General features: G+C 48.2%; 1 protein-coding gene across 11 annotated transcripts in view; it reads left to right on the forward strand.

The window, feature by feature from the left end:
- CREM (cAMP responsive element modulator) overlaps positions 1–23375 on the forward strand; it is a 92733-nt gene that overhangs the window by 15503 nt on the left and 53855 nt on the right. The window contains exons 1-2 of one of the 11 annotated variants that reach the window (XR_003091180.3): positions 1044–1332; positions 2950–3073. The exons of 2 other annotated variants lie outside the window; for them this stretch is intronic. Coding sequence is in view for 4 of the 9 variants with exons in the window: in XM_025189627.3 (XP_025045412.1) it covers positions 1289–1332; positions 2950–3073 (168 nt within the window). In the remaining 5 variants the exon portion in view is untranslated. Of the gene's footprint in view, positions 1–1043; positions 1333–2949; positions 3074–11461; positions 11484–23375 lie in introns of those variants that run through there. 8 more of the 11 variants (XR_012902103.2, XM_025189627.3, XM_025189628.3 and 5 more) reach the window with 8 other exon arrangements.

A 23375-nucleotide genomic window follows, 5' to 3' on the forward strand; every position in this document is an offset into this window, starting at 1 on the left:
AGCTTTACTTTAAAAGTGTATGAATGCTAGCACTCTGATCAATTTGACTAAGGCTGTGAGTCACTCAAGACCTAGTTACTAAGAGACATACAGGCAGTCCCCGGGTTACGTACAAGATAGGGACTGTAGGTTTGTTCTTAAATTGAATCTGTATGTAAGTCGGAACTGGTGTCCAGATTCAGCTGCTGCTGAAACTGATCACTTTCAGCAGCAGCTGAATCTGGATGCCAGTTCTGACTTGCATACAGATTCAACTTAAGAACCCCAGGCGTCCCCAAGTCAGCTGCTGCTGAAACTGATCAGCGGCTGATTCCAGGAAGCCGGGGGCAGAGCAGCTGCGCCGCCCCCCCCCCAGCAGACCAGGGAGATGCGGAGCAAAGCCACGGAAGACGCCTGCAGCGGGACAGCCCAGGTGCACCGCGGCTGTCCCGCTGCGGGCGGCCTCCGAGGCTTTGCTCCCCATCTCCCTGGTCTGACCAGCAGACCAGGGAGACAGGGAGCAGCTTTTCTCGCCCCGGAGGACGCGGGCGGTGGGACCGCGGCTCATCTGGGCGTCCCGCCGCTCCCGTCCTCTGGGGCGAGAAAAGCCCCGTTCATAACTGCGGATCCGACGTAAGTCGGATCCGTGTAACTCAGGGACTGCCTGTACTACAACTTGAGATCAGCAGAAGAGTTTGAGAGGAAAGGAAGCTTGGCTTTTTTGTATATCCATTCAAGATGGTATCCTTAGAGATGTGAAAATTATCTGTAATTGTGCTTCTCTGATTATTTCCTTTCATTTGATTCCTTCTCAGTGGAAGACAAACATTTTGACAACTTATTTTGGACATAAATGTGTAGTGTTTAAGGAGCTATTTGCTTCTCACTTGAAACAATGTCTCAGAGAGCACTGAGATACCAGGAGTTGGCTTGTGTATTAAAAATAGATATGGATACTTCAGAAGCTTCAAAACCATTGAAATAGGGTGTTCCTGCCCAAGAATAGGAATCCGATCAGATTATAGTTTCAGAAAATTTAGAACGAATCTCCTTTCTTTGTCTGCTGTTTTCCCTGTATTTTCTATAATATTTGGTATTAACATATGCCAAACAAGATTTCTCTGTTAGTGTCCCACTTATCTTAGATCCTGCAGTGAAGGCTGTATACAGTTTGTGACATTGGTTTGTTGCTATGGTGATGATTATGACATCACAACTTCAACATCATAACTTCACTGCAGTGTTAAGCAGGAGAGAAAGTAAGCTGAGGAAAACAAAGCTCTTGTTTTAAACACTTCCACTTTTCATTATGAGCAAGTATGTCAAGAAATATAATGGGAAAACAACTGTAAGGTAATTGTGTTTTTGTGTAGCTGATATATTTGAATATAATCTCCCCTAACATAATCTTTCAGTTTATATGTTTCAATTGATGGATGTAACTTACCCAAATTTAGGTTTAAGATTTAAAGGATATAAAATGGTTTTGAAATATCATAAGAGAGTTGCTGATACCAATTTAAAAATCTATTATTAAACATCTGTCATTTGGTTCAAAACAAAATCTATTCAGTCTTCCGAATATGAGAACTTCCTGTTTGGAGTTACTCTAACAAAAGAAACAAGAATATAACCAAAATTATTTTTTGTCTAAAGTAGGATATTTCTATTTAGAGGGACAGAACAGTAGGATTTATGTACATACTTCTATCAGCATTCTTCAGATGTATCAATATTTTAAATTTCATATTCTGGTATCTCTCTCCAGTGGGCAACTTATGCAGATAAGAATGAAGGAAAATTATATTTTCATTACAAAACAAAACAAGAACAATCTAGATGTAGTGATGCAGAACAAATATTAACTTGTTAGGTATAATCTTGTGGTTCTGATTTTGTCCATTTCAGGGTACATAGTATCATGACTGTCTAACTAAACAGAATAAATAAAAGATGAAAAATTCTAATAAATTCTTCCTAGATACCAAGTTATCACTTCCACTTGTACTATACTGAGTCAATGCACTACCACTCCTTTAAAGAATTCTCTGAATAGTTGCCAGATATTTCTCCCTTGGGGTTCCTCAGAATGGTTTCCTTGTTTTTCCCAGTTAAAACAAGGGGAAACTTAGGATGATAATTTAATGTTCCTTCCATGCCTCTACTCCCAATACGGAAGGGCTGAATAGGTTTTTTTTCTGGAATCAGCAGTGCTAGACACAACGTTGGCTACGTCTACACTGGCCCCTAAAAACGGAAAAGGGATGCAAATCAGGTAAGTCAGCATAGGGAAATCCGCGGGGGATTTAAATATCCCCCGCGGATTTAAATAAACATGTCCGCCGCTTTTTTTCCGGCTTGGGGAAAAGCCGGAAAAAAAAGCGTCTAGACTGGCGCGATCCTCCGGAATAAAGCCCTTTTCCGGAGGATCTCTTATTCCTACCTGAAAGTAGGAATAAGAGATCCTCCGGAAAAGGGCTTTATTCCGGAGGATCGCGCCAGTCTAGACTTTTTTTTCCGGCTTTTCCCCAAGCCGGAAAAAAAGCGGCGGACATATTTATTTAAATCCGCGGGGGATATTTAAATCCCCCGCGGATTTCCCTATGCTGACTTACCTGATTTGCATCCCTTTTCCGCAATTTGTGGCCAGTCTAGACGTAGCCATCAGGTTGCTAAAGAATGAGGTTTTGCTTTCCTTATTCAGTGCTGGGAGTATTACCTACACATGCTCCATCTAGTCCTGACTAACCAAAGGAGTAAGCTTGATACCTAATTTACTAGTCTTGCACAGCAACATTTTTTGATGTTAGGGTACTGTTGTGTTGTTCTTTTGTCAATTTCACCAATTTCATCTAGGAAAATGAGGTGAATTTGGGAGTTGAGGAGAAAAATAATTTAACAGAGTTGAAATTTAAATATTCCTACTTCAGGTCTGAATTCATTTCCTTGCAATATATTATTTATTTTTAGACAAATGACCATGGAAATGGTTGAATCGCAACAGGATGGAAGTGCAACAGATTCTGTGGCAGAGAGCGATGCTGTTTGCATACAAAATCAACCAGGCCAAAGTCAGATTCCCCCCATAGCTCAGGTAATTTGACTTACAAGAAGCTGAGAAAAACAAATAAAATGATCATTTAGAATTGTAATTTGCATTTAGATCAGGGGTGGGGAACCCTTTTTGGGTTGGGGGCCTCTACCCACAGAAAAATCAATTGAGGGCCCAGAGGCTGTGGGGAGGCAGCAGGGGGGCTGGAGTGCCAGCACAGGCTCCCCAGTGCTGGAGGATGCCCTACGCCTCGGGGGCCAGATCTAGGCAACCCAGGGGCCAGATAGATCCTCTGGGCCTTAAGTTCCCCACCCCTGATTTAGATGAACATGATACTTTTTCTGTAATTCAAAATTAAATCCCCCTGTCCTGTATCAGGAATTTATTATTAAAGCAGCAATTTCATATTTAAAACAATAAAGGTATAGTCCCAAATGATTACTACTATGTTATGGACATGACAGCATATGGGCCACAGATATTAAAGCACATTATTTTAAGTCATCCTCAGAAGTAACACTTCAAGAGTTTCTCAGGATGGCACTGCAGTGTTAGCCAGTAGATGGTTCTTCCATGTTCTTCGAAGTACTGCTATATAATAATAGTCTGATAATGGTGTCCTGTTAAGTTGAGGCATCTACAAGATTAGAGGAATCTCGTGTGTTCTAAAAACTGCAGATGCTTAATGCAGCAACTTATGAATAGATGAAGATATTTTGTCCCCCCCCCCCTCCAGTACTCTTGTTTACTCAAAATGAGTCCAATCTTGCAGTTAAAACTTCTTAGAGTTGTTACTTGTGTTTCTGCCTTCTGGACTTGATGACACTTCCTGTATTTTTTAAAAGAAATTTTAGATATTCTCTAGAAAAGTATTTTTCTGGTTAATAGAATGGAGATGACAAAATGTAAAACTTAGTTTGCTATATTGTGTGATCTCCATAAAGCCTTAAGATTTTAAAGAATGTATTCATCTATACTAAAAAGAAAATGCTACTAATATTTCAATATATTATACTGGCCAATAATTATATCTAAATTCTTTGAATACTTTACTACCTATAATACTTCACTGCCCTTCAACTTCACAAGCCTTGGGAAAGAGGCTAATCCTTGCCTATAGTCAGTCTCCTCAATTTGAAGCAAATCTTTTCCGGGAGATACACCTCACACCTCACACCTCACATACACTCACCCAATTACCTACCCCTGCAATAAATCCCGTTGTCAACTCTGTCCACATATCTACACAAGCGAGACCAACACAGGATCAAACCACATAAGCCACATCATCAGAGGCTCATACAACTGTACATCCTCTAATGTGATATATGCCATGAAGTGCCAGCAATGCTCTTTTGTCATGTATATTGGTTAAACCAGAGAAAGGATAAATGGACACAAATCAGACATCAGAAATGGTAACACAGGTAGGGGAACATTCTTCGAGAAATGTCCCCTGTGGGTCCTCCACAATAGGTGTCAGTATGCTACTGCATACTGAGTCTTTTAGATGAGTGTTCTGAGGCTGCGCATGCACATTACCCGAGTCATGTGTGTTCAGTGCACTGACACTGTGCTTGTGCAGCCTCCTCCCTCCAGTTCCTTCTTGCTGTCTGGTCATAGATAGAGCTTTGCAGTGTTCCTCAGCAATCTATCTTCATTAGAGTTTTTACAGTTAGACAAGTAGTTCTTTTCTATCCATTTTCTTCATTTAGTTTTTCTCCAAGTTCTTCCTGTTTAAAAAAAATCTTTTTTTCTTTCTGCAGTTCGCTTTCTAGTTACATACTTGTAGTTAGTTAGGATGCCTGGCTTGCCAGGTTTTAAGCATTGTAGCACTTGTAATGATGTTATGCCCATATTAGATGGGCATTCTGAGTGTATCCAATGTTTGGGGGAGTCTCATGTTCCCTACAACTGCCCCTCTGTTCAAAACTGAAGGCGTGTGTTCGCAGGGATAAAGACTTTCACCACAAGCACATTTTGCTTGAAAAATCCCTTTGTCCAGCCTCAGATCCAGGGACTGAGCCCTCAGAAGCTCCTCAGTCTAGAAGGGAAAGAATTTAAAAAAGCATTCCTCCTCAGTGCTGCACAAAGCCCCTTCTCTGACATGGTGCTTTCTGGCCAATTTGGTTCTGACAACATCTGTTCTTCAGCATGTATGACACTCAGGGCATCTCTGGCACTGCCTGCACCACCACTATGCACAGCATGCATCAATCCCATGCTGAGGCCAAAGGCTTCAAGTTGTTTGCCTCAGATTATTATGACACCACCGGTTATGGACGCTCTTACACTAGTGTCACAGGCTCTATCTATGGTACCTCGAGCTCCTTCCGCACTGCCACATGACTCCTCACTCCCTCGCCTCAGTGCAGCCCAGCACAGCACCGTCTAATCCAGCACCGAGATATATTCACCACAGAGACCTGTTAGTCTCTTCAACACTCAGTTCTCTGTTCCTCGGTTCCAACTCCTCACCAGGTATCCCTGCATCGCAGCAACTTTATCAACAACAGGTCTCTCCAGTCATGAAGATGATGACATGGAAATAGTTTTCTCACCACAAACCTTTCCTCACACAGGTTCTTCTATACTAACAGCATGTACTTAATCCCGGTAGGCCAAAATGATGTTCCTCCTTGGGCTGGGCACCCATGGAAGCCATTGTCTATGCCCCCCTACCCAAGACACTGGCAGTATTGGAGCCCATGGGGACCCCATTGCAGACAATGGCTTACTAAATGACACATCACACTGCGCGACTCATCTCCACCCCCCAATACCAATCACCACAGCACCAAGAGGAAGAGGGTCAAGATGTATAACCCCATGAGGTGATTATGTCACCATCTCCAATAGCAGCAGATGATTTCACCCACTTCCAGGATCTTATTAAATGAGCGGCAGCAGACATTTATATTACCCTGGAAGAGGTTACAGTGAACCAACCGGAGCTTACCAACATCTTAGAATCAGTAACCTCACCTAAGATTGCCTTACCTATTAATTCTGCAACAATGGACCCCTGCCGAGACCACCTACCTGTAAGTGAGCAGACAGGAAATATGATGTCCCTCCCAAGGGCCCTGAATTTCTTTTCACTCACCCCTCCCCAAACTTTGGTTGTAGAAGTGGCAGACAAGAGGAATAAGCAATAGCACGTTCGCTGTACTCTAGGGATGTTAAACATCAGTTAATTGAATAATTGATTAACCTAATGAATTCCTATTGGTTAGTTGACTATTCTATAGTCTCTGGGGGTGGGGCCAGCAGCCAGTGCACTCCATCCCCACTCCCAAGGAGCTCCCTAGCACTCCATGATGCTGCCTTTGTATGGAGGTGGGAGCTGGTCTGCGAGGGGAGCCAGTTTAAAAACCAGCTCCCCTTGCAGACCGGCTGCCTCTTGCCCCACGCTGCTGCCTCTGATACAGAGGCAGCAACACATGGTGGCAGCAGACCCTGTGCGGGGAGGATCTGAGCTCCCAGACCCGGCACGAGCCAGGACTGAGCCAGACGGCCTGTCCACCTGGCTCCTAATATACTTTAAATGCAGAGTCACAGTGGGGGAAGGTCTCAGACCCATTGCAGGCCAGGACTGAGCTGGGGTGCTGGCTTGCCTGCTAAAAAAATTACTGTCAAGGGAGTAGAGGTGCATGTGTGTAGTCCATAGCATTAACCTATCAACTTTTACTTATTGGTTAATTGACTACACTATTACATCCCTACTCCACACCTATGACTGAGACAGCAAAAGGCTGGATCTTTTCAGAAGAAAAGTCTTTTACCTCATCCAGGCTACAAGTTAGAGTAGCAATTTATGCTACCCCCTTGAGTAAATATGATCCCAACAATTATTCCAAACTTAACGGATTTATTAATGACATTGTAGAAGCAAAAAAGCAACAGTTTAAGGTAGTCATCTGAGGGCCACGTGATCTTTCATGTGGCATTACAGGTGGCCTCGATGCGGCAGACACAGCTATCAGATAGGGACGTAAGCAACTAGTTGACTATCCAGTTAGCATAAGCTTATTGGATAGTTGACTAGTGCCTTGACTAGTCACTTCGCCCTCCCTCTTGCGGCCTCTTATCAGAAGTAGCAAGGGGGAAGCAGAAGCCAGTGCTGTGGGGACTTGGCTTAAAAGCTGATTCCCCCCAGCACCGTCTCTGCCAGGGTTCAGCTGATTTCCAGCTCGCTCCCAGTCTCAAATACTGCGCCTCTGCTTTATAAATGTATTAAGAGTTGGCAGCCAGATGGCTCTTAATACATTTAAAAAGGAGAAGCGCAGCAGGGGAACCAGCGCAAGCTGGGACAGCTTATTCCTGGCTTGTGCCGTGTCCCCCCTGCTGTGCACCAACCTTTTACATGTATTTAGAACCTGCTGGCTCTTAATAAATTTAAAAGGCAGAGCTGTAGCGGGTTTAGCTCCTGGAGTGGGTGCTAACCTGCTGCGGCTCTGTTGCATATTGGCTAATTGACAAGTTGATGGAAATTCCCTCAACTAGTCAATTTGTTGATTACATTAAATTTAACATCCCTACCACCAGATCCACAGCCATTGTGGTCATAATGAGGCTTGCTTAATGGTTTAACTCAGTCACCTTCCCATGCAAAATCCAATCCAAGGGGAAAAGCTTTTCTCTGCCACCAAAAATGGATTTCTGCACATGATGAAGGAATCTAGAGCCACATTCTGCTTCCTGGGGATCCACAAGCTGACACCTAGGAGAAGGCAATTTAGAGACCATCTTTATCCTAGGCCACAATATCCACCATATACCCATCAAAATCATAGGTAAGACCACTGACTGCAACCGAAATAAGCCTCAGAGTCAGTGCACACTTTCTAATAACATGAACCAGCCTCCTCAACTGAATAAACAAATTTGAGGCTTCTGTTGAGGGCTTGGGAAGCCACTTATTCTCTCCAGGGCCACTTATCCTCTCAAAAATTATTTGATCACTGTCTTCTCCCCTTCTATCTCAATTGGCAGTATATCACATCAGATAGATGGGTGTTGCAGACGATACGATTGGGATATACTATTTCCTTTATGTCTATACCCCGTACCCAACCTCCCGCCCCCCGGACAATGGAGCACCCCCCCCGGACGGGGACTAGAAGGATGCCTGCTTCCTTGCTGCACCCCCTCCCCCCCATGGACCAGGACTAAGAAGCTGCCTGCTCCCCTACTCTCTAGCGTGGAAGGACAAGAGAGGAGCACCCCCCTCCTCCTGGACAACGGAGGAGCACCCCCTGGATGGGAACCAGAGGTCTGTCCCCTCCACTGACCAGGACCTGGAGGCTGCCTACTGGCCCAGGGAGGAAGGATGACAGAAGAGCACCCTTGCCCCCGAATGGAGATTGGGAGGCCGCCCGCTGCTTGACGTTGTTTGAAATGAGCGTCCCTGTGGGCGCTCTACTAACCTTCCCCCCTCTACTTTGGAGTACTGAGGCTGGCTCTCTGGGTAGAGAAGGAACCGGGGGTAGGGGTGTATATGAAGTGTGATGTTTCCCCCCATGCCGTATGAGATAATCTTATGGATACAAATATGCATAACTTGAAGATGCTTTGGACAAAATACTGCATGTAACCTATCAATTTTAATGTCTTGGTCTGCTGGATCTGTATATCTTATTTTGGTGTATGTTTCATTCCTGTATGTAAAGTTTGAAATATGGGGTATGGAATTGTTTATGGTTTTAAATATGCAAATGAAAGCCATCAAGGGTGTCTCCAAAGCTCTGACAACCTTGATCACTGTGTGATCAACATAATTGCCTGTAAACAGCAGGGTTTTGTCTCTTAAATTTGAGCAGTGATTGGTCATGGAAAAGCATGTGACTGAACCAATTTATGCTGATATATCAGTTTAACCAGGTAACTTTCCATGACAGCGGGTGTAGAAAGGAAGAATTCACACCTAAAAAGAAGTCTATTTAAGATGCTCAGTTTTCAGTCTCTTTATCTTTGGCTGGCATGACAGACCCTAATGGAGTTGGAGACCCCACGGAGAAAAAAGATAGTCTTCAGCTTGCAGGTTTTTTGCCCAAAATAACAGTTTTAACTTAAGTTTGCATAGCGATATAAGCAAGTACTCGACTACGCAATAAGCCTAAGCTTATTGGGTAGTCGAGTGGAGTACTTGACTACTTGCTTTCTCCCTCCTCCCCCTATTTGGAAACAGGAGCCTGGGGTGAGGTGAGGGGAAGTGGCTTAAAAGCCCGTTCCTCCCATCACAGTCTCCGGGTGCTACCTGCCCCCCTGACTGGTGCCTCAGAGGCAGCAGTGGGGGATGGGGTAGGAGAGACTGCTCTGTCATCAGCCCGTCTGCGGGGGTCCCAGTGGGGAGCTGGGCCTCCCCTGTGGACTGAGGCTGCTGCCACAAAGGAGCCCATGTCTAACGGCCCGGGCTGGCCAGGGACAGGGCCTGCTCAGTGGCAGCTTTTGTCCGTGGCCAGCCCCGGCCACCGTGAACAGGGCCTGCTGCAGGAGCAACTTCTGTTCATGGCACCGGGCTCTTACTATATTTAAAATGCGGAGGGGCAGTGGTCGCAGAGTTGGCATGAACCAGGACTGTGGCTCTGCAGAGTGCCTCCCATTGTTGACTAATTGTGTAGTTGATACAAATAGTTGATACAAATTGTATTGACTACACAATTAGCAAAATACTCTTTCCTTAACATCCTTAAGTTTGCAATAGGCTTTAGTGTGTTAGAACTTGCTATGTGTTTTCTTTTATTTTAAATTTGTAATGTACTTTGCTCTGTCGGTTTTCACTTGAAACTTCTGAAATCCCTTCACAATATTACCTTTATTTGCTATCAAGCCCAGTGTAAATAATTATTACCTGGCATAGCAATCAGTCTGTACATCCTCCTTTCAGTGTTAAAGGGGCTTGCCTGAATGAGTTTTCAACATGTGGGGGGCTGCTGTGGCTGAAACTACATTCTTCTCAGAGCTGAAGTGATTCAGTGTCTGCATTTCTCTTTGGAGGAGGTAGTCTCAGCTCTGTGCCTTGCCTGGGGAAGACCAGAAGGCCTGGCCTAGCAGGACAGTGTGGTAAGAAGCCCCAGAGAGCAAGAAGGCAAGTGTCAGTGGCTATCAGCACACCAAGAAGCAGCCTCATAGATCTTCTATGACTGCACCCCATCACACACTGTGTCAGGACACTGAAAGCATGCCACCCAGGCACCACGCAAATTCAACTCCAGGACACTGTTCTAAAAGCCTACAATCAATGGCACAGGGGTGCACCAATAGCTACTGTGGAGCACCCACTAGAACACTCACTTGAACATCAGTTACTGCACAAGGTGAATAACTTCCTCTTTTAACCTGCCTGGTCACTCAGTCATGGATTTAAAAGTAGCCATTCTTCTACAAAGGAATTTCAGTAACCAGTTGGAGAGTCTGCATAACTGGAATTTATTTACAGATTTGACACCCGGCTTAAACAGACGTTGAGTGGCTGCCTCATAACAAAGCTAATTTCTCCTGCCATTAACGTCTATATTTCCATATTAAAAGCTATGTATGGGACCTATCCGACACATTTAATTAGTCTCATTACCAGGATCCTACAATTGACAGGTACTACTTCTGCTATTATGTATCTTCCTTGGTTTCTGTTATTTCCACTCCAGTTCATCTGATTTGCCCAGAAAACTCTTGATTCTATATATTTGGTAAGTTTCTAAGGGTACATCGACATTGCATGCTTATTTTGAAATAAGCTATTCCAGAATAGATATTCCAAAATAACTTATTTCAAAATAGCATGTCTACACTGCATGGATGCCTCAAAATTAGTCTGAGGCTGGCTTCCCTAATGTAGATATGCTATCTTGATTGGGAGTCCACTGAGGCACTGGGGAGGAATAACTTAGAATGATCCTGGTGAGGGGCTATTTCAAAATAGCAGTAGGGGAGCATATACACACGCCTATTTCAAAAAAGTTATTTCGGAATAGGCATTATTCCTCGTAGAATGAGGTTTACAAATTTTGGAATAAGCCATCTGTTATTTTTAAATTTTGAAATAACGGAATGGTTCAGTAGATGCTTACATTGTTATTTCAAAACACTAGTTATCTTGAAATAATGGTGCAGTGTAGATGCACCCTTAGGTGCCACAGGATCACTCGTTTTTAAATTTACAGACTAACATGGCTACCCTTCTGAGATTTTTCATTCCTTAATGTTTAAGTACGTTGCAGGAAATTGTCAGATCTGTCACAATTGGCACAAGGTGATTTCTCTGATTTTCAGCCAAACTAGATATGCACCCTTGACTAAAATTAAAATGATCAACTGAAAATAATAAGAAATATTGATACTTACATATGACATGGAAATCTATAGTTAAAGCCATTTACGCCTTGTTTTTGTGCAGACTCAGGAAGAGAGCACAGTATCAATTCACATTTGGAAAGTTTTCTTATCAGTGGTAAGTGCTAAAACATGTGATCTGATCTTCAGAAGTGTTGAGTGCTCACAACTTCAGCTGAGGTCAGTGACAGCTGGAGGTGCTCAACCCTTCTAAAAAAATCAGTATCTTAAACTTATAAAAAATAGCTTACTTCTTGAAAAAAACTGGTGCAACCATAAAATAATCTGCAGCAGCAGGAGGGTTGCTGAGAGTTGTGAGCAGCCAAAATGGCATTCTGGTAACTCTTGCAGATCATCATGCATTTTAGCTTTCTGGCCACCAGGGGCACACAGCTTCAGCTGCATACAGCTTTTGCTCAGCCTGACATTTTTTCTTAACTGTGAAGTTGTTCCAGCCAGTTGTTCCTATTAAGCAAAACATTATAGTAAACTGCTGTTTTTCTCCTGTCTGGACTCATTTCCACCACAGTCAGTTAGAACAAGAGTTGGCTGCCACTCTCAGGATCTGGTTTCCCCAAATGCTTCTGTCCAGCTTTATATTCATAGATCAGCTTTTCCCAGCACCTTCTTCCTGCAACGCCACAACCTGGTTCTGCACTACGGCCTACTTCTGTGAAGGAACACATTGTATTAGCATTTCAATGGTCCCCTTTTAATTTATTTCCTGACTTAAGTAGGACTGGTTAACAAATTGCCTTGTCAAGGACACTTCTGTGCTCCTGAGTCTGAAGGTAAGCCACTGTCTTATACCAAAGCTTAAAGATGTTTCTAGTATACTCACTTCCTTAGGAAGTAAGCTTTCGAGTCAGGAGTATCAAATGGATATTTTTGTACATATATGGAATGGAAAACGTTGGCACACTCATTCCATAAAGAATTCATATATGTAATTGTGCAGTATGTTCACATATTGATGAGTCTCTCTCCCTAAAGTTGTTTCTCTCAGGTATTATGTCTCTGGATGAATTAAAGGAAAAGCAACTGAGTGGAATGTTGTTTTCTTTAACTTTGAAATAATCTCTCTATACCAGTTATCTGGTTGCTACCCACTATTAGTAACAAGGGGGTTCACTGTGACTTTCATCTTCCTCTGTATCATGGGGCATGGGTCATTTGCTGGTTTAAGCTAGAGTAAATGGTGGATTCTCTGTAAAGTCTTTAAATCATGATTTGAGGACTTTGGTAACTCAGCCAGAGTGTATGGGCATATTATAGGAATGAGTGGCTCATGTTCTGTGGCTTATGATGTGCAGGAAGCCGGATTAAATGTGTGCAATGGTCTCTTCTGGCCTGAAGTCTAGGGCTGTGTCTACACTGGCATGAATTTCCGGAACTGCTTAAAACGGAATACTATTCCGCTTTCAGTTTTTCCGGAAAAGGAGCGTCTACATTGCCAGGCTGCTTTTCCGGAAAAGCCCTTTTCCCAGAAAAGCGTCTGTGGCCAATGTAGATGTGCTTTTCCGGAAAAGAGCCCCGATCGCCATTTTCCTGATCGGGGCTTTTTTCCGGAAAAGACTACTGGGCTGTCTACACTGGCCCTTTTCCGGAACAGTGTTCTGGAATAAGGACTTATGCCCGAGCGGGAGCAGAATAGTTTTTCCGGAATAGCGGCTGATTTTGTACAGTAGAGCGTCGTTGCTTTTCCGGAAATTCAAGGGCCAGTGTAGACAGCTCGCAGCTTATTCTGGAAAAGCGGCTGATTTTCCGGAATAAGTGGCCCAGTGTAGACACAGCCTATGAGTTCATGGTTTAGTACTTTTCAAGGCAGGTGATATTTGAGTGACATTTAAGATAGCTAGTCACCTGTCTTTTTTTTTCCTTCCTGTTCTGTCAAACCAGTTGCTTATTTACCTTGCTTCTGAGTAACTAAATCAGAAGCATGAGATTTTTAATGGGTTATGCAATATTAATTAGTTTGCAGCTTTCTCTATGCTATCTCTGGATTAAATATGCCTAGCAACATGGTCAAATGGTTTGAATATTTGAAGAGATACAACATCTCACTTTTGACTGTAATTCAGCCTTTATACAGAGGAACAAGATGTTAAATAAACTGGTAAAAGTGTCAAGATGGGTGGGCTAATAATTTATTGGACCAACTGTTGTTTATAAGAAAGAAACTTTTGAGCTTGCACAGAGTTCTTCAGGCCATCTGAAAGCTCCTCTCTCATCAACAAAATTTGGTCCAATAAAAAATAGCATCTCATCACATGCAAATACTTGTTAACATATCATCTGAAAGTGACAACAAGAAGTGGGCAGCATTATCTCCTGCAAGTGTAAACAAACTTGTTTGTCTAAGTAACTGGCTGAAGAAGTAGGACTGAGTGGACCAGTAGGCGCTGAAGCTCTACATTGGGGTTGTTGTTTTTTTAGTGCAGTTTTTTGTACCTAATTTGACATTTGAAAGTTACACTTTCGTGACAAAAATATTGCACTATAGGTTGGACCTCCCTTGTCTGGCACCCTTGGGACCTGACTGATCCCGAACGAGGGGATTTGCTGGACCAAGGGAGGTCCCTCCCAACATGGCCCATGCTGTCCTGCTGACCCCAGCTACGGCTCCAGCCTAGCCCTGCTGCTGCCTGCCTGGCTGTGGCTGCCACGAGTCAGAGCTCCGCAGCCAGGGATAGGACTCCCTGGCTGCTGCCTGTGCCAGAGGTCCACAGCCGGAGATTGAGTTCCACAGCCGGGGTCGGAACTCTGCTACAGCAGCGCTGCTAGTGCTCTGTGGCTACTACCTGTCCGCAGGGACCCAGAGCTCCCTGCTGCACCCTGTCCTTGGCTCCAGGCTGAGTCTACTCGCTCCTGTCCATGGCCCAACCTCCCTATACCTGGGCTCTGTGGTCCAGGAATATCCATGGTCCTACTGGACTATAGATGTTGCTGTACCAGAGAGTCCTGGTTAAGGGAGGTACAACCTGTACATTATTTTTATGCAATTTGTATTCCCCCCCCCCCCCAATAAGGCTGTTGAAGAAAGGCATTTTGAGCGGTTATATTATAATTAAGTTGATGAAATTGAACTGTCTTCACATCAAACCTGGAATATTCAGTCTAATTTTTCAGTGCTTATTTTAAATTCAGTACAGAAAAAATAAACCTGATGTTGCTAAGTAGAGGAAAGTATATTTGAAAAGACAAGGGTTTGTACCTACTCCCTTGATTGAGAAGATACTGTCACGCTTCTCAGTTTTTTGTGATCTTGAAACAAAAGACAGGACTGTGTAGCACTTTACAGACTAACAAGATGGTTTATTAGGTGATGAGCTTTCGTGGGCCAGACCCACTTCCTCAGATCAAATTGTTGAAGAAAATTGGCATGACCACATATACCAAAGGGATACAATAAAAAAAAGTGAACACATAAAATAGACAAATCAGATTTTAGAACAGAGGGGAAATGAGGGGGGGGAGGAGGTTAATGCCTATGAGCTAATGATATTAGAGGTGATGATTGGGGGAAGCTATCTTTGTAATGGGTAAGTGTAGGGGATTGACCCCCGGGGGGCTTACGTCCGCCCCCTCAGTTACCAAAGCGTTGTTTGCCACTGCACGCAACTTACTCGGTGTGCGCCCCGCGGCGGTCGGGGGAAGGGGGTCCGGGCCCGCCCTCGCTCCGGACCCCAGCCCAGGGCCCTAAGGTGAGAGAAAAACTCCCCACCTAACAGGGGGGGTCGAGACCCCTAAACTCCCCTGCTCTCAGGGTCCACATCCCTGCCCTGGGCCACTTCTTCCCCCCCGGAACCAAGCGGTTCACCTGGGTGTTCCCTCGGCCCCCACCCAGGGCCTCCAACACCAGCTTACACTCGCTGGGCCTCGCAGGGGAAACGTCTCCTCGGCGTCTCCCCCCTTTGCCTGCCTCCCGGCCGCTTTTGAATGGCCCGCCGGTCGCAGGCAGATGACGTCAGCGCCTTCGTCTGCCTGCGGCCCCTCCCAGGGTAGAGCGTCAGGTGACGTCTCCCTGACGTCACCCCGCCCTCGTCCCCCTCCGGCGCTAACTGCCGGCCCCGGCTCGTCACCCGGCCGGGGTGCCGGTTCCCCCGTTCCTGCCCCGTGCGCGGCCGCCTGTGCCGCGGCGGCTTCCCTCGCCCCCGCCCGCCCCGGCTCGTTCCCCAGCCGGGGCGCCGGCTTCCCTGCGCTGAAGCCGCAGGCGGCGGGCTGTGCCGTCCCGGGGGTTGAGTCCTCCCCCCTCTCTGCGGCGTGCCGGCGACTCTCGGGAGGGGCGGGGCTACCCCGCCACACGCCTTCCCCCTTAAGTCTGGTGCCCCACTCGCCGTCTCTGTTTCCGAGTTCTCGGCCACGCGGGACAGCCAGTCTGCATTTCCATTGTTGGTCCCCGGGCGATGTATGACCCGAAATTGGTAGGGCTGCAGGCTGAGATACCACCGCAAAATCCGTGGGTTGGTGTCTTTCATCTGCTGCATCCACTGCAATGGGGCATGGTCCGTCACCACGGTAAATTCGTCACCTACGAGAAAGTATCTTAGTGAGTCAATGGCCCATTTGAGGGCCAAGGCCTCCTTTTCCACTGTCGCGTACCCCCTCTCCCGAGGGAAGAGCTTGCGACTTAGATAGAGGATGGGGTGTTCCTCGCCCCCCTCCTCTTGCGTCAACACCGCTCCCAGTCCAACTTCGGACGCGTCCGTCTGAAGGGTGAAGGGCTTATTAAAATCCGGTTGAGCTAGTACAGGGGCGCTTACCAGCCGGTCTTTTAGTTCTCGAAATGGGCCCTCACAGGTTGGGGTCCACCTTACCCTTTCTGGTTGTCCTTTCCGTGTAAGGTCTGTAAGAGGCGCCGCTAGCGAGGAAAAGTTAGGGATGAACCGCCGGTAGTAACCTGCCAGCCCCAGGAACTGCCGCACCTTTCTTTTCGTGGTTGGGACTGGGTGATCCCGTACTGCCTGAACCTTGTCCACTAAGGGTTTGAGCTTTCCCCTCCCCACCGTGTATCCTAGATATGACACTTCGGCCCTCCCGAATTGACACTTCTTTGGGTTGGCCGTCAGCCCTGCCTTCCTCAGGGCTCCTAACACGTTTGCTATGTGACCTAAATGTTCCTCCCAGGACTCGCTGAATATCACAATATCGTCAATGTACGCTGCCGCGTAGTCCTGGTGCTCTCGCAGGACCTGGTTCATGAGTCTTTGGAACGTGGCTGCGGCCCCGTGCAACCCGAATGGCATGTTCCTAAATTGATATAGCCCGAAAGGTGTGGCGAACGCCGTCTTTGCCTGGGCCTCGGGCGAGAGCGGGATCTGCCAGTACCCTTTGGTAAGATCAAGGGTTGACAGGTAGGTGGCTCTGCCCAGGCGTCCCAGTAGTTCGTCTATACGGGGCATAGGGTACGCATCGAACCTTGCAATCGCGTTGACTTTGCGGAAGTCGATGCAGAACCTGGTTGACCCATCCGCCTTAGGTACTAACACGATGGGGCTTCGCCATTCACTACGGGATTCTTGTATCACCCCCCATTCTAGCATGGCCTGGAGTTCTTCCTTCACCGTGCCCCATAACTTTCGCGGAAGGGGGCGCATATTGTCCCTCACCACTCTGCCGGGTTCTGTCTCGATCTCGTGCTGCACCAGCGTGGTCTGCCCGGGTCGGCTAGTCAATACTGGCCTGAACTGATCGAGGAGGTGGTGCAGCTGTTCTTGCTTCGGGCCCGGTAGCTCCTCTCCGATCCTTACTCCCTCGATTTTCACCTCGGGCTCCCCCCACGGACCCAGCTCGATATCCGTGTCTCTGGGTTCGATTAGGAGGACCTCCCGCGGGTGCCACTTCTTCAAAAGATTTACATGGTAAATTTGAGTGTCTCGCCGGTTGCGGTCCACCCGTATTTCATAGTCTACCGGGCCCAGCCTCCTTATTACCCGGAAGGGCCCCTGCCAGTGGGCCAAGAGCTTGGACTCCCCACTGGGTAGCAATAGGAGGACTTGCTCGCCGGGCTCGAACTCCCTCACCTGCGCCTTCTTGTCATAGTAGGCCTTCTGCCCCTCTTGCGCCTTTCCTAAGTTCTCTCGTGCCCGGCCCGCCAGGGTATGGAGGGTCCCCCTCAGTTTTTGCACATACTGGGCTGCCCCCAAGGCGGGGGAGACCGACGTTTCCCATCCCTCCTTTACCAGGTCCAGGATTCCCCGCGGCCGCCGCCCGTATAACAACTCGAAAGGGGAATACCCGAGTGATGCCTGCGGTACCTCTCTGACGGCGAACATCAGTGCGGGGAGCAGCTTGTCCCATTCCCTGGGGTCGTCTTGGGCGAACTTCCGGAGCATCCCCTTCAGCGTGCGGTTGAAGCGCTCTACTAGCCCGTCGGTCTGGGGATGGTATACCGACGTCCGGAGCTTCCGGATCTGCAAAGTCCTGCACAGTTCTGTCATAACTTTCGAGGTTAGGTTCGTCCCCTGATCCGTCAGCAGCTCCCTGGGCAGCCCGACCCACGAGAACAGCTTGACCAGTGCCTCGGCAATAGCGGGGGCCGTAGCTCTTTTCAGGGCCACCGCCTCGGGGCAACGGGTGGCGTAGTCTATGATGACTAGGATGTAACTGTGCCCTCGCCCCGATTTCTCCAGTGGCCCCACTAGGTCCAATGCCACCCGTTCAAAGGGGGTCCCTACTACTGGCAGGGGGACAAGGGGCGCCGGTGGGACCCGAGTCCCGGATGATCGCTGGCACTGTGGACAGGAGCTACAAAAGTTTTTAATCTCTTGGTACACCCCGGGCCAAAAAAATCTCTGGAGTACCTTCTGCTGGGTTTTCTCCGTGCCCAGGTGTCCGGCCCACGGGTGTTCATGCGCTAGCTCCAGGACCTTCCATCTGTACGGCCTCGGGACCAGCAGCTGCCATCTCTCCTCCCCTGGGAGTTCCCCTGGAGACACTCGATAAAGGCGGTCGTCTCTTACCTCGAACCGAGGTCCGTCCGGTTGCTTGGGCGGGTCTTCTCCTGGAGTTTCCCCCGTAGTGCGCACCTGCTCCCAGGCTGCCCGTAGGGTAGGATCTTCCCGCTGTTGTGTAAGGAAGTCCCCCTCCTCAACGTCGAGTCGGGTCTGCCCTGATGCCTCAGCCGCCGGGGCCACCCCTGGGATCGCTTCTTCCCCCTCCTGTTCTCCTTGGGCTACCAGGGTCCCTTGCCCCACCTCGGGCTCTTGTCCGGGGTTCCGGCCCCTGCCCCCCCGGCCCAGGAGTCGCTTCAGGCCGGGCCAATCCCGTCCTAGCAGGAGCGGGTATGCTAATCTTGGGCCAACGGCGACTATGCAGTTCCTTTCCACCTCCCCATCCCCTATCCGTACCTGGGTTGTGGGGTAGTAGTGGATGTCCCCATGAACGCATCGGAGGGCTATCGGCGCGCCCCGGGCCCGCACTGGGGATATCACGTCCTTCCGGACGATGGTCTGCCCACACCCCGAGTCTAATATGGCCTCCACCGGGTTCCCATTAACCCATAGTCTCCGGATTACCTGCGCCACGCTAGCCGCCCTCCTGTCCGTGCCTCCCGTGCGCCTCTGCCCGAAGGTGCAGTCCATCAGGGTGCAGTCCCTTTTGTAATGGCCCTCCTGACCGCATTGGTAGCAGACTACCTTCGGGGCCCCCTCGGGCAGTGGGGCGCCCGGCCCCGTTTCCGTTGCTCGGTCTATCCTGGCCTCTCCCCCTGGGCGGCTCCACCGTGGTGCCAACCTTCTTGTCGGGAGGGGCCCTAGGGAGCCCCCGGATCCTCCTCCGGCATGTTGGGCCCCTGCCGGCTTGGCCGTCCCCGTCTCGCTCCTCCGAGGTTCTCTCGAGGTTCCTGTGGCTTCCTTCCCTACCGGCCCCTCAGCGGCCAGGTAGTGTTCCATAAGGGTCACCGCCTCGTCCAGTGTCTCTGGGAGGTGCCGCCGGACCCACTGCTGTCCTTCGGCCGGGAGGATGCGGACATACTGTTCCAGTATCACTAGGTCGGCCACCTGGACCCCCGTCTTTGCCTCAGGCTCGAGCCATCGCATCCCTGCTTCTTTTACCCGCTGAGCCACTGCCCGCGGTCGCTCGCGAGGGTCGTACTTGGCCTCGCGGAACCGGCGGCGGTGGGTCTCCGGGGTGACCCCTAGTTGATCTAAAATGGCCTCCTTGACTTTAAAGTAGCATAAGGCGTCGTTGGCAGACATTCCCCGGTAGGCCAGTTGGGCCGGCCCCGATAGGTAGGGTGCGAGGAGGGTCGCCCAATGTTCTGGCGGCCATTTCGCAGCGGTGGCCACCCTCTCGAATGTCACCAAAAATGCCTCTGGGTCGTCGTCCGGCCCCAGTTTCGTGAGGCGTATAGGTAGTTGGGTGCCGACCCCCTCTGCCCCTCCGGTCCCTCCAGCTGCCCCGGGTACCGTCACTGGTGTCCCTCGCGCCATCTGCTCCTGCCGCTCCTGGAACTGGTTGAGGAGTTGTTGTAGCGCTTGCATTTGCTGCTGCTGTTGCACTTTCTGGGTCTCCGTCCACCATTCCAAGACCTTGTTTGCATCCATCGTGTCCTGCTAATCGATACCTTGTTAATTTCGCTTACCCCGTCCAGGCCCCCGTTCCGGGGCCTACAGTGCCCACATTCTCCACCACGTGTAGGGGATTGACCCCCGGGGGGCTTACGTCCGCCCCCTCAGTTACCAAAGCGTTGTTTGCCACTGCACGCAACTTACTCGGTGTGCGCCCCGCGGCGGTCGGGGGAAGGGGGTCCGGGCCCGCCCTCGCTCCGGACCCCAGCCCAGGGCCCTAAGGTGAGGGAAAAACTCCCCACCTAACAGGGGGGGTCGAGACCCCTAAACTCCCCTGCTCTCAGGGTCCACATCCCTGCCCTGGGCCACTTCTTCCCCCCCGGAACCAAGCGGTTCACCTGGGTGTTCCCTCAGCCCCCACCCAGGGCCTCCAACACCAGCTTACACTCGCTGGGCCTCGCAGGGGAAACGTCTCCTCGGCGTCTCCCCCCTTTGCCTGCCTCCCGGCCGCTTTTGAATGGCCCGCCGGTCGCAGGCAGATGACGTCAGCGCCTTCGTCTGCCTGCGGCCCCTCCCAGGGTAGAGCGTCAGGTGACGTCTCCCTGACGTCACCCCGCCCTCGTCCCCCTCCGGCGCTAACTGCCGGCCCCGGCTCGTCACCCGGCCGGGGTGCCGGTTCCCCCGTTCCTGCCCCGTGCGCGGCCGCCTGTGCCGCGGCGGCTTCCCTCGCCCCCGCCCGCCCCGGCTCGTTCCCCGGCCGGGGCGCCGGCTTCCCTGCGCTGAAGCTGCAGGCGGCGGGCTGTGCCGTCCCGGGGGTTGAGTCCTCCCCCCCTCTCTGCGGCGTGCCGGCGACTCTCGGGAGGGGCGGGGCTACCCCGCCACAGTAAGATAATTAGCATCTTTGTTAAGGCCCATTTGTAAAGTGCCAAGTTTAAGCATGAATGACAGTTCAGAGGCTTCTCTTTGAAGTCTTGTGTTAAAATCTCTTTGAAGTAGGATGCAGGTAATCAGGTCATTGAGACAATGCCCATTCTGGTTGAAATGACAAGAAACTGTTTTTTCTTTGTGAAACTGTCTGATGCCTGTTTTGTGTGCATTGATTCTGTCAGATGTTCTTGTGCAAGAAGCCACCAGTGTAGACATAGCCCTGCAGTGCTACTACCTATGAAAACTCTTCCTTTTGAATGTATACAGGCCCAACCATAAGAATAGCGATTGTGAGTAGTCCTTACACCGCCTCTCTTTCATGTGGACCGAGAAGTAGGACACAATCTGGCTCTAAATATACAGAATATGAGTTCCTATGTGATGCTTAGTGTCATTAATACCTGTTAAAATCATTGGAATTTGAAGGTACTGAACTTAGTGGATCAAATCCCATAATACTACGTGATGCAGAATTTCATTTCTTTTCTATGTTTAGGACAGTGTGAAATGCATTGTAAAAAATTGCACTATTCAGTGTTTTTCAGGTTACTGAATTACCACTGCTGATCATTTGCCTTCACTAATTGGCAGTCTAAGCAAGCCTTGAAATTCAGCTGTTTTAGGCATCATCATTCAACACTGACGTAAGGATTGCATGGCTTGCCAAGACTACTTCCATCAGTACACAATTAATTGAATAAACAGGTCAAAATGTTCTGGTATTTTAGTTAATGCAAGAGACTGCAATTTTGACATACAGTCAGAAATTTAGAATGAAAGAAAATGAGGTAACTGGCTTGGTGGACATGGGGAAGTCAGTGGATGTTATATACCTTGACTTTAGCAAGGCTTTTGATACGGTCTCCCACAATATTCTTGCCAGCAAGTTAAGGGATTGTGGATTGGATAAATGGACGGTAAGATGGATAGAAAGATGGCTAGAAGGCCGGGCCCAGCGAATAGTGATTAATGGCTCGATGTCAGGAAGGCGGTAGGTTTCTAGCGGAGTGCCCCAAGGTTCGGTTCTAGGACCGGTTTTGTTCAATATCTTTATTAAGGACCTGGATGAGGGGATGGATTGCACCCTCAGCAAGTTTGCGGATGACACTAAGCTGGGGGGAGAGGTAGATACGCTTAAGGGCAGAGATAGGGTACAGAATGACTTAGACAAATTGGAGGATTGGGCCACAATAAATCTGATGAGGTTCAACAAGGACAAGTGTAGAGTCCTGCACTTGGGACGGAAGAATCCCAAGCATAGTTACAAGCTGGGGACCAACCGGTTAAGTAGTAGTTCTGCAGAAAAGGACCTGGGGGTTACAGTGGATGAGAAGCTAGATATGAGTTAACAGTGTGCCCTTGTAGCCAAGAAGGCTAATGGCATATTAGGTTGCATTAATAGAATTATTTATACTGTATTTTTGTTTTAAAGAGATGCACGGTATCAGAGTGGAAACATGATTACTCAGTTAAAAAATATAGAAGTAAATCTGATGTTTGAAATTACTTTGAAATTAATTGTGGATAAGGCTCTTCAAATGTTAAAAGAAAAAATCATTCAAATGTAATATTTTTACGTAACTCTAGTTTGATGTGTAAATTATGTTTTTCTATTTGTGTAGTTCTTTCTATAAACAAGAACAGATTAATTTTAGTTTGGTCTAGCTTTAAATGGCCTGTTTTCACCCGTGCATCTGATGAAGTGGGTCTTTGTCCATGAAAGCTTATGCTCCAATACATCTGTTAGTCTATAAGGTGCTATAGGACTCCTTGTTGCTTTTTTCACCCAGAACATAATCTCATGTATGAACTCATTAAAGCAAAATAATTTTTCCCTGTTTAATTTTAAATAAGCTTTACTCTGATAGGGTAGGTCTACACTTGCAGCCTAATTCGAAATAGGGCTGCAAATGTAGGCATTTGAAATTGCAAATCAAGCCCGGGATTTAAATATCCTGCACTTGATTTGCATCTTCCCGGCCGGGTGCCATTTTTGAAATTCAAAAGCCCGGACTAACTGCCCGCGTCCGCATGCAGCAGTGAAATGGGCATTGGAAATAAAGCCCTGGTTTGAACTACCTGTTAAACCTCATTAAATCCCGGGCTTGATTTGTAATTCCAAATGCCTACATTTACAGCCCTATTCCGAAATAGGCTGCAAGTGTAGACATACCCATAGCGTTACCCCTTGTGGAACGAGGAGTAATGGTAGTTCGGAATAGGAAGCCTAGTCCGAACTACCTAGTTCGTGCCGCGTGTAGCCGCGGGGGACGAAGTCTGAACTAGCGGACATTTAAAAATGGCGGCGCCCGGCAACATGCAAATGAAGCCCGGGAAATTCAAATCCCGGGCTTCATTTGCAACTCTGGTTGACTACATTACCATCCTAGTTCGAACTAGGGTGGTAGTGTAGACATACCCTCCGACCTTAGGAGTCATGCCTCTAATTTGAAACAAATACCACCACACAACAGAAACATTAACCCTGCAACAAACCCAGTTGCCAACTCTGTCCACATATTTACCTTAATGACACTATCATAGGCCCTAACCACATCAGCCATACCATCAGG

The sequence above is a fragment of the Pelodiscus sinensis genome, chromosome 2, assembly GCF_052426305.1.
Source record: "Pelodiscus sinensis isolate ZL-2025 chromosome 2, ASM5242630v1, whole genome shotgun sequence".
Lineage (NCBI taxonomy): Eukaryota > Metazoa > Chordata > Testudines > Trionychidae > Pelodiscus > Pelodiscus sinensis.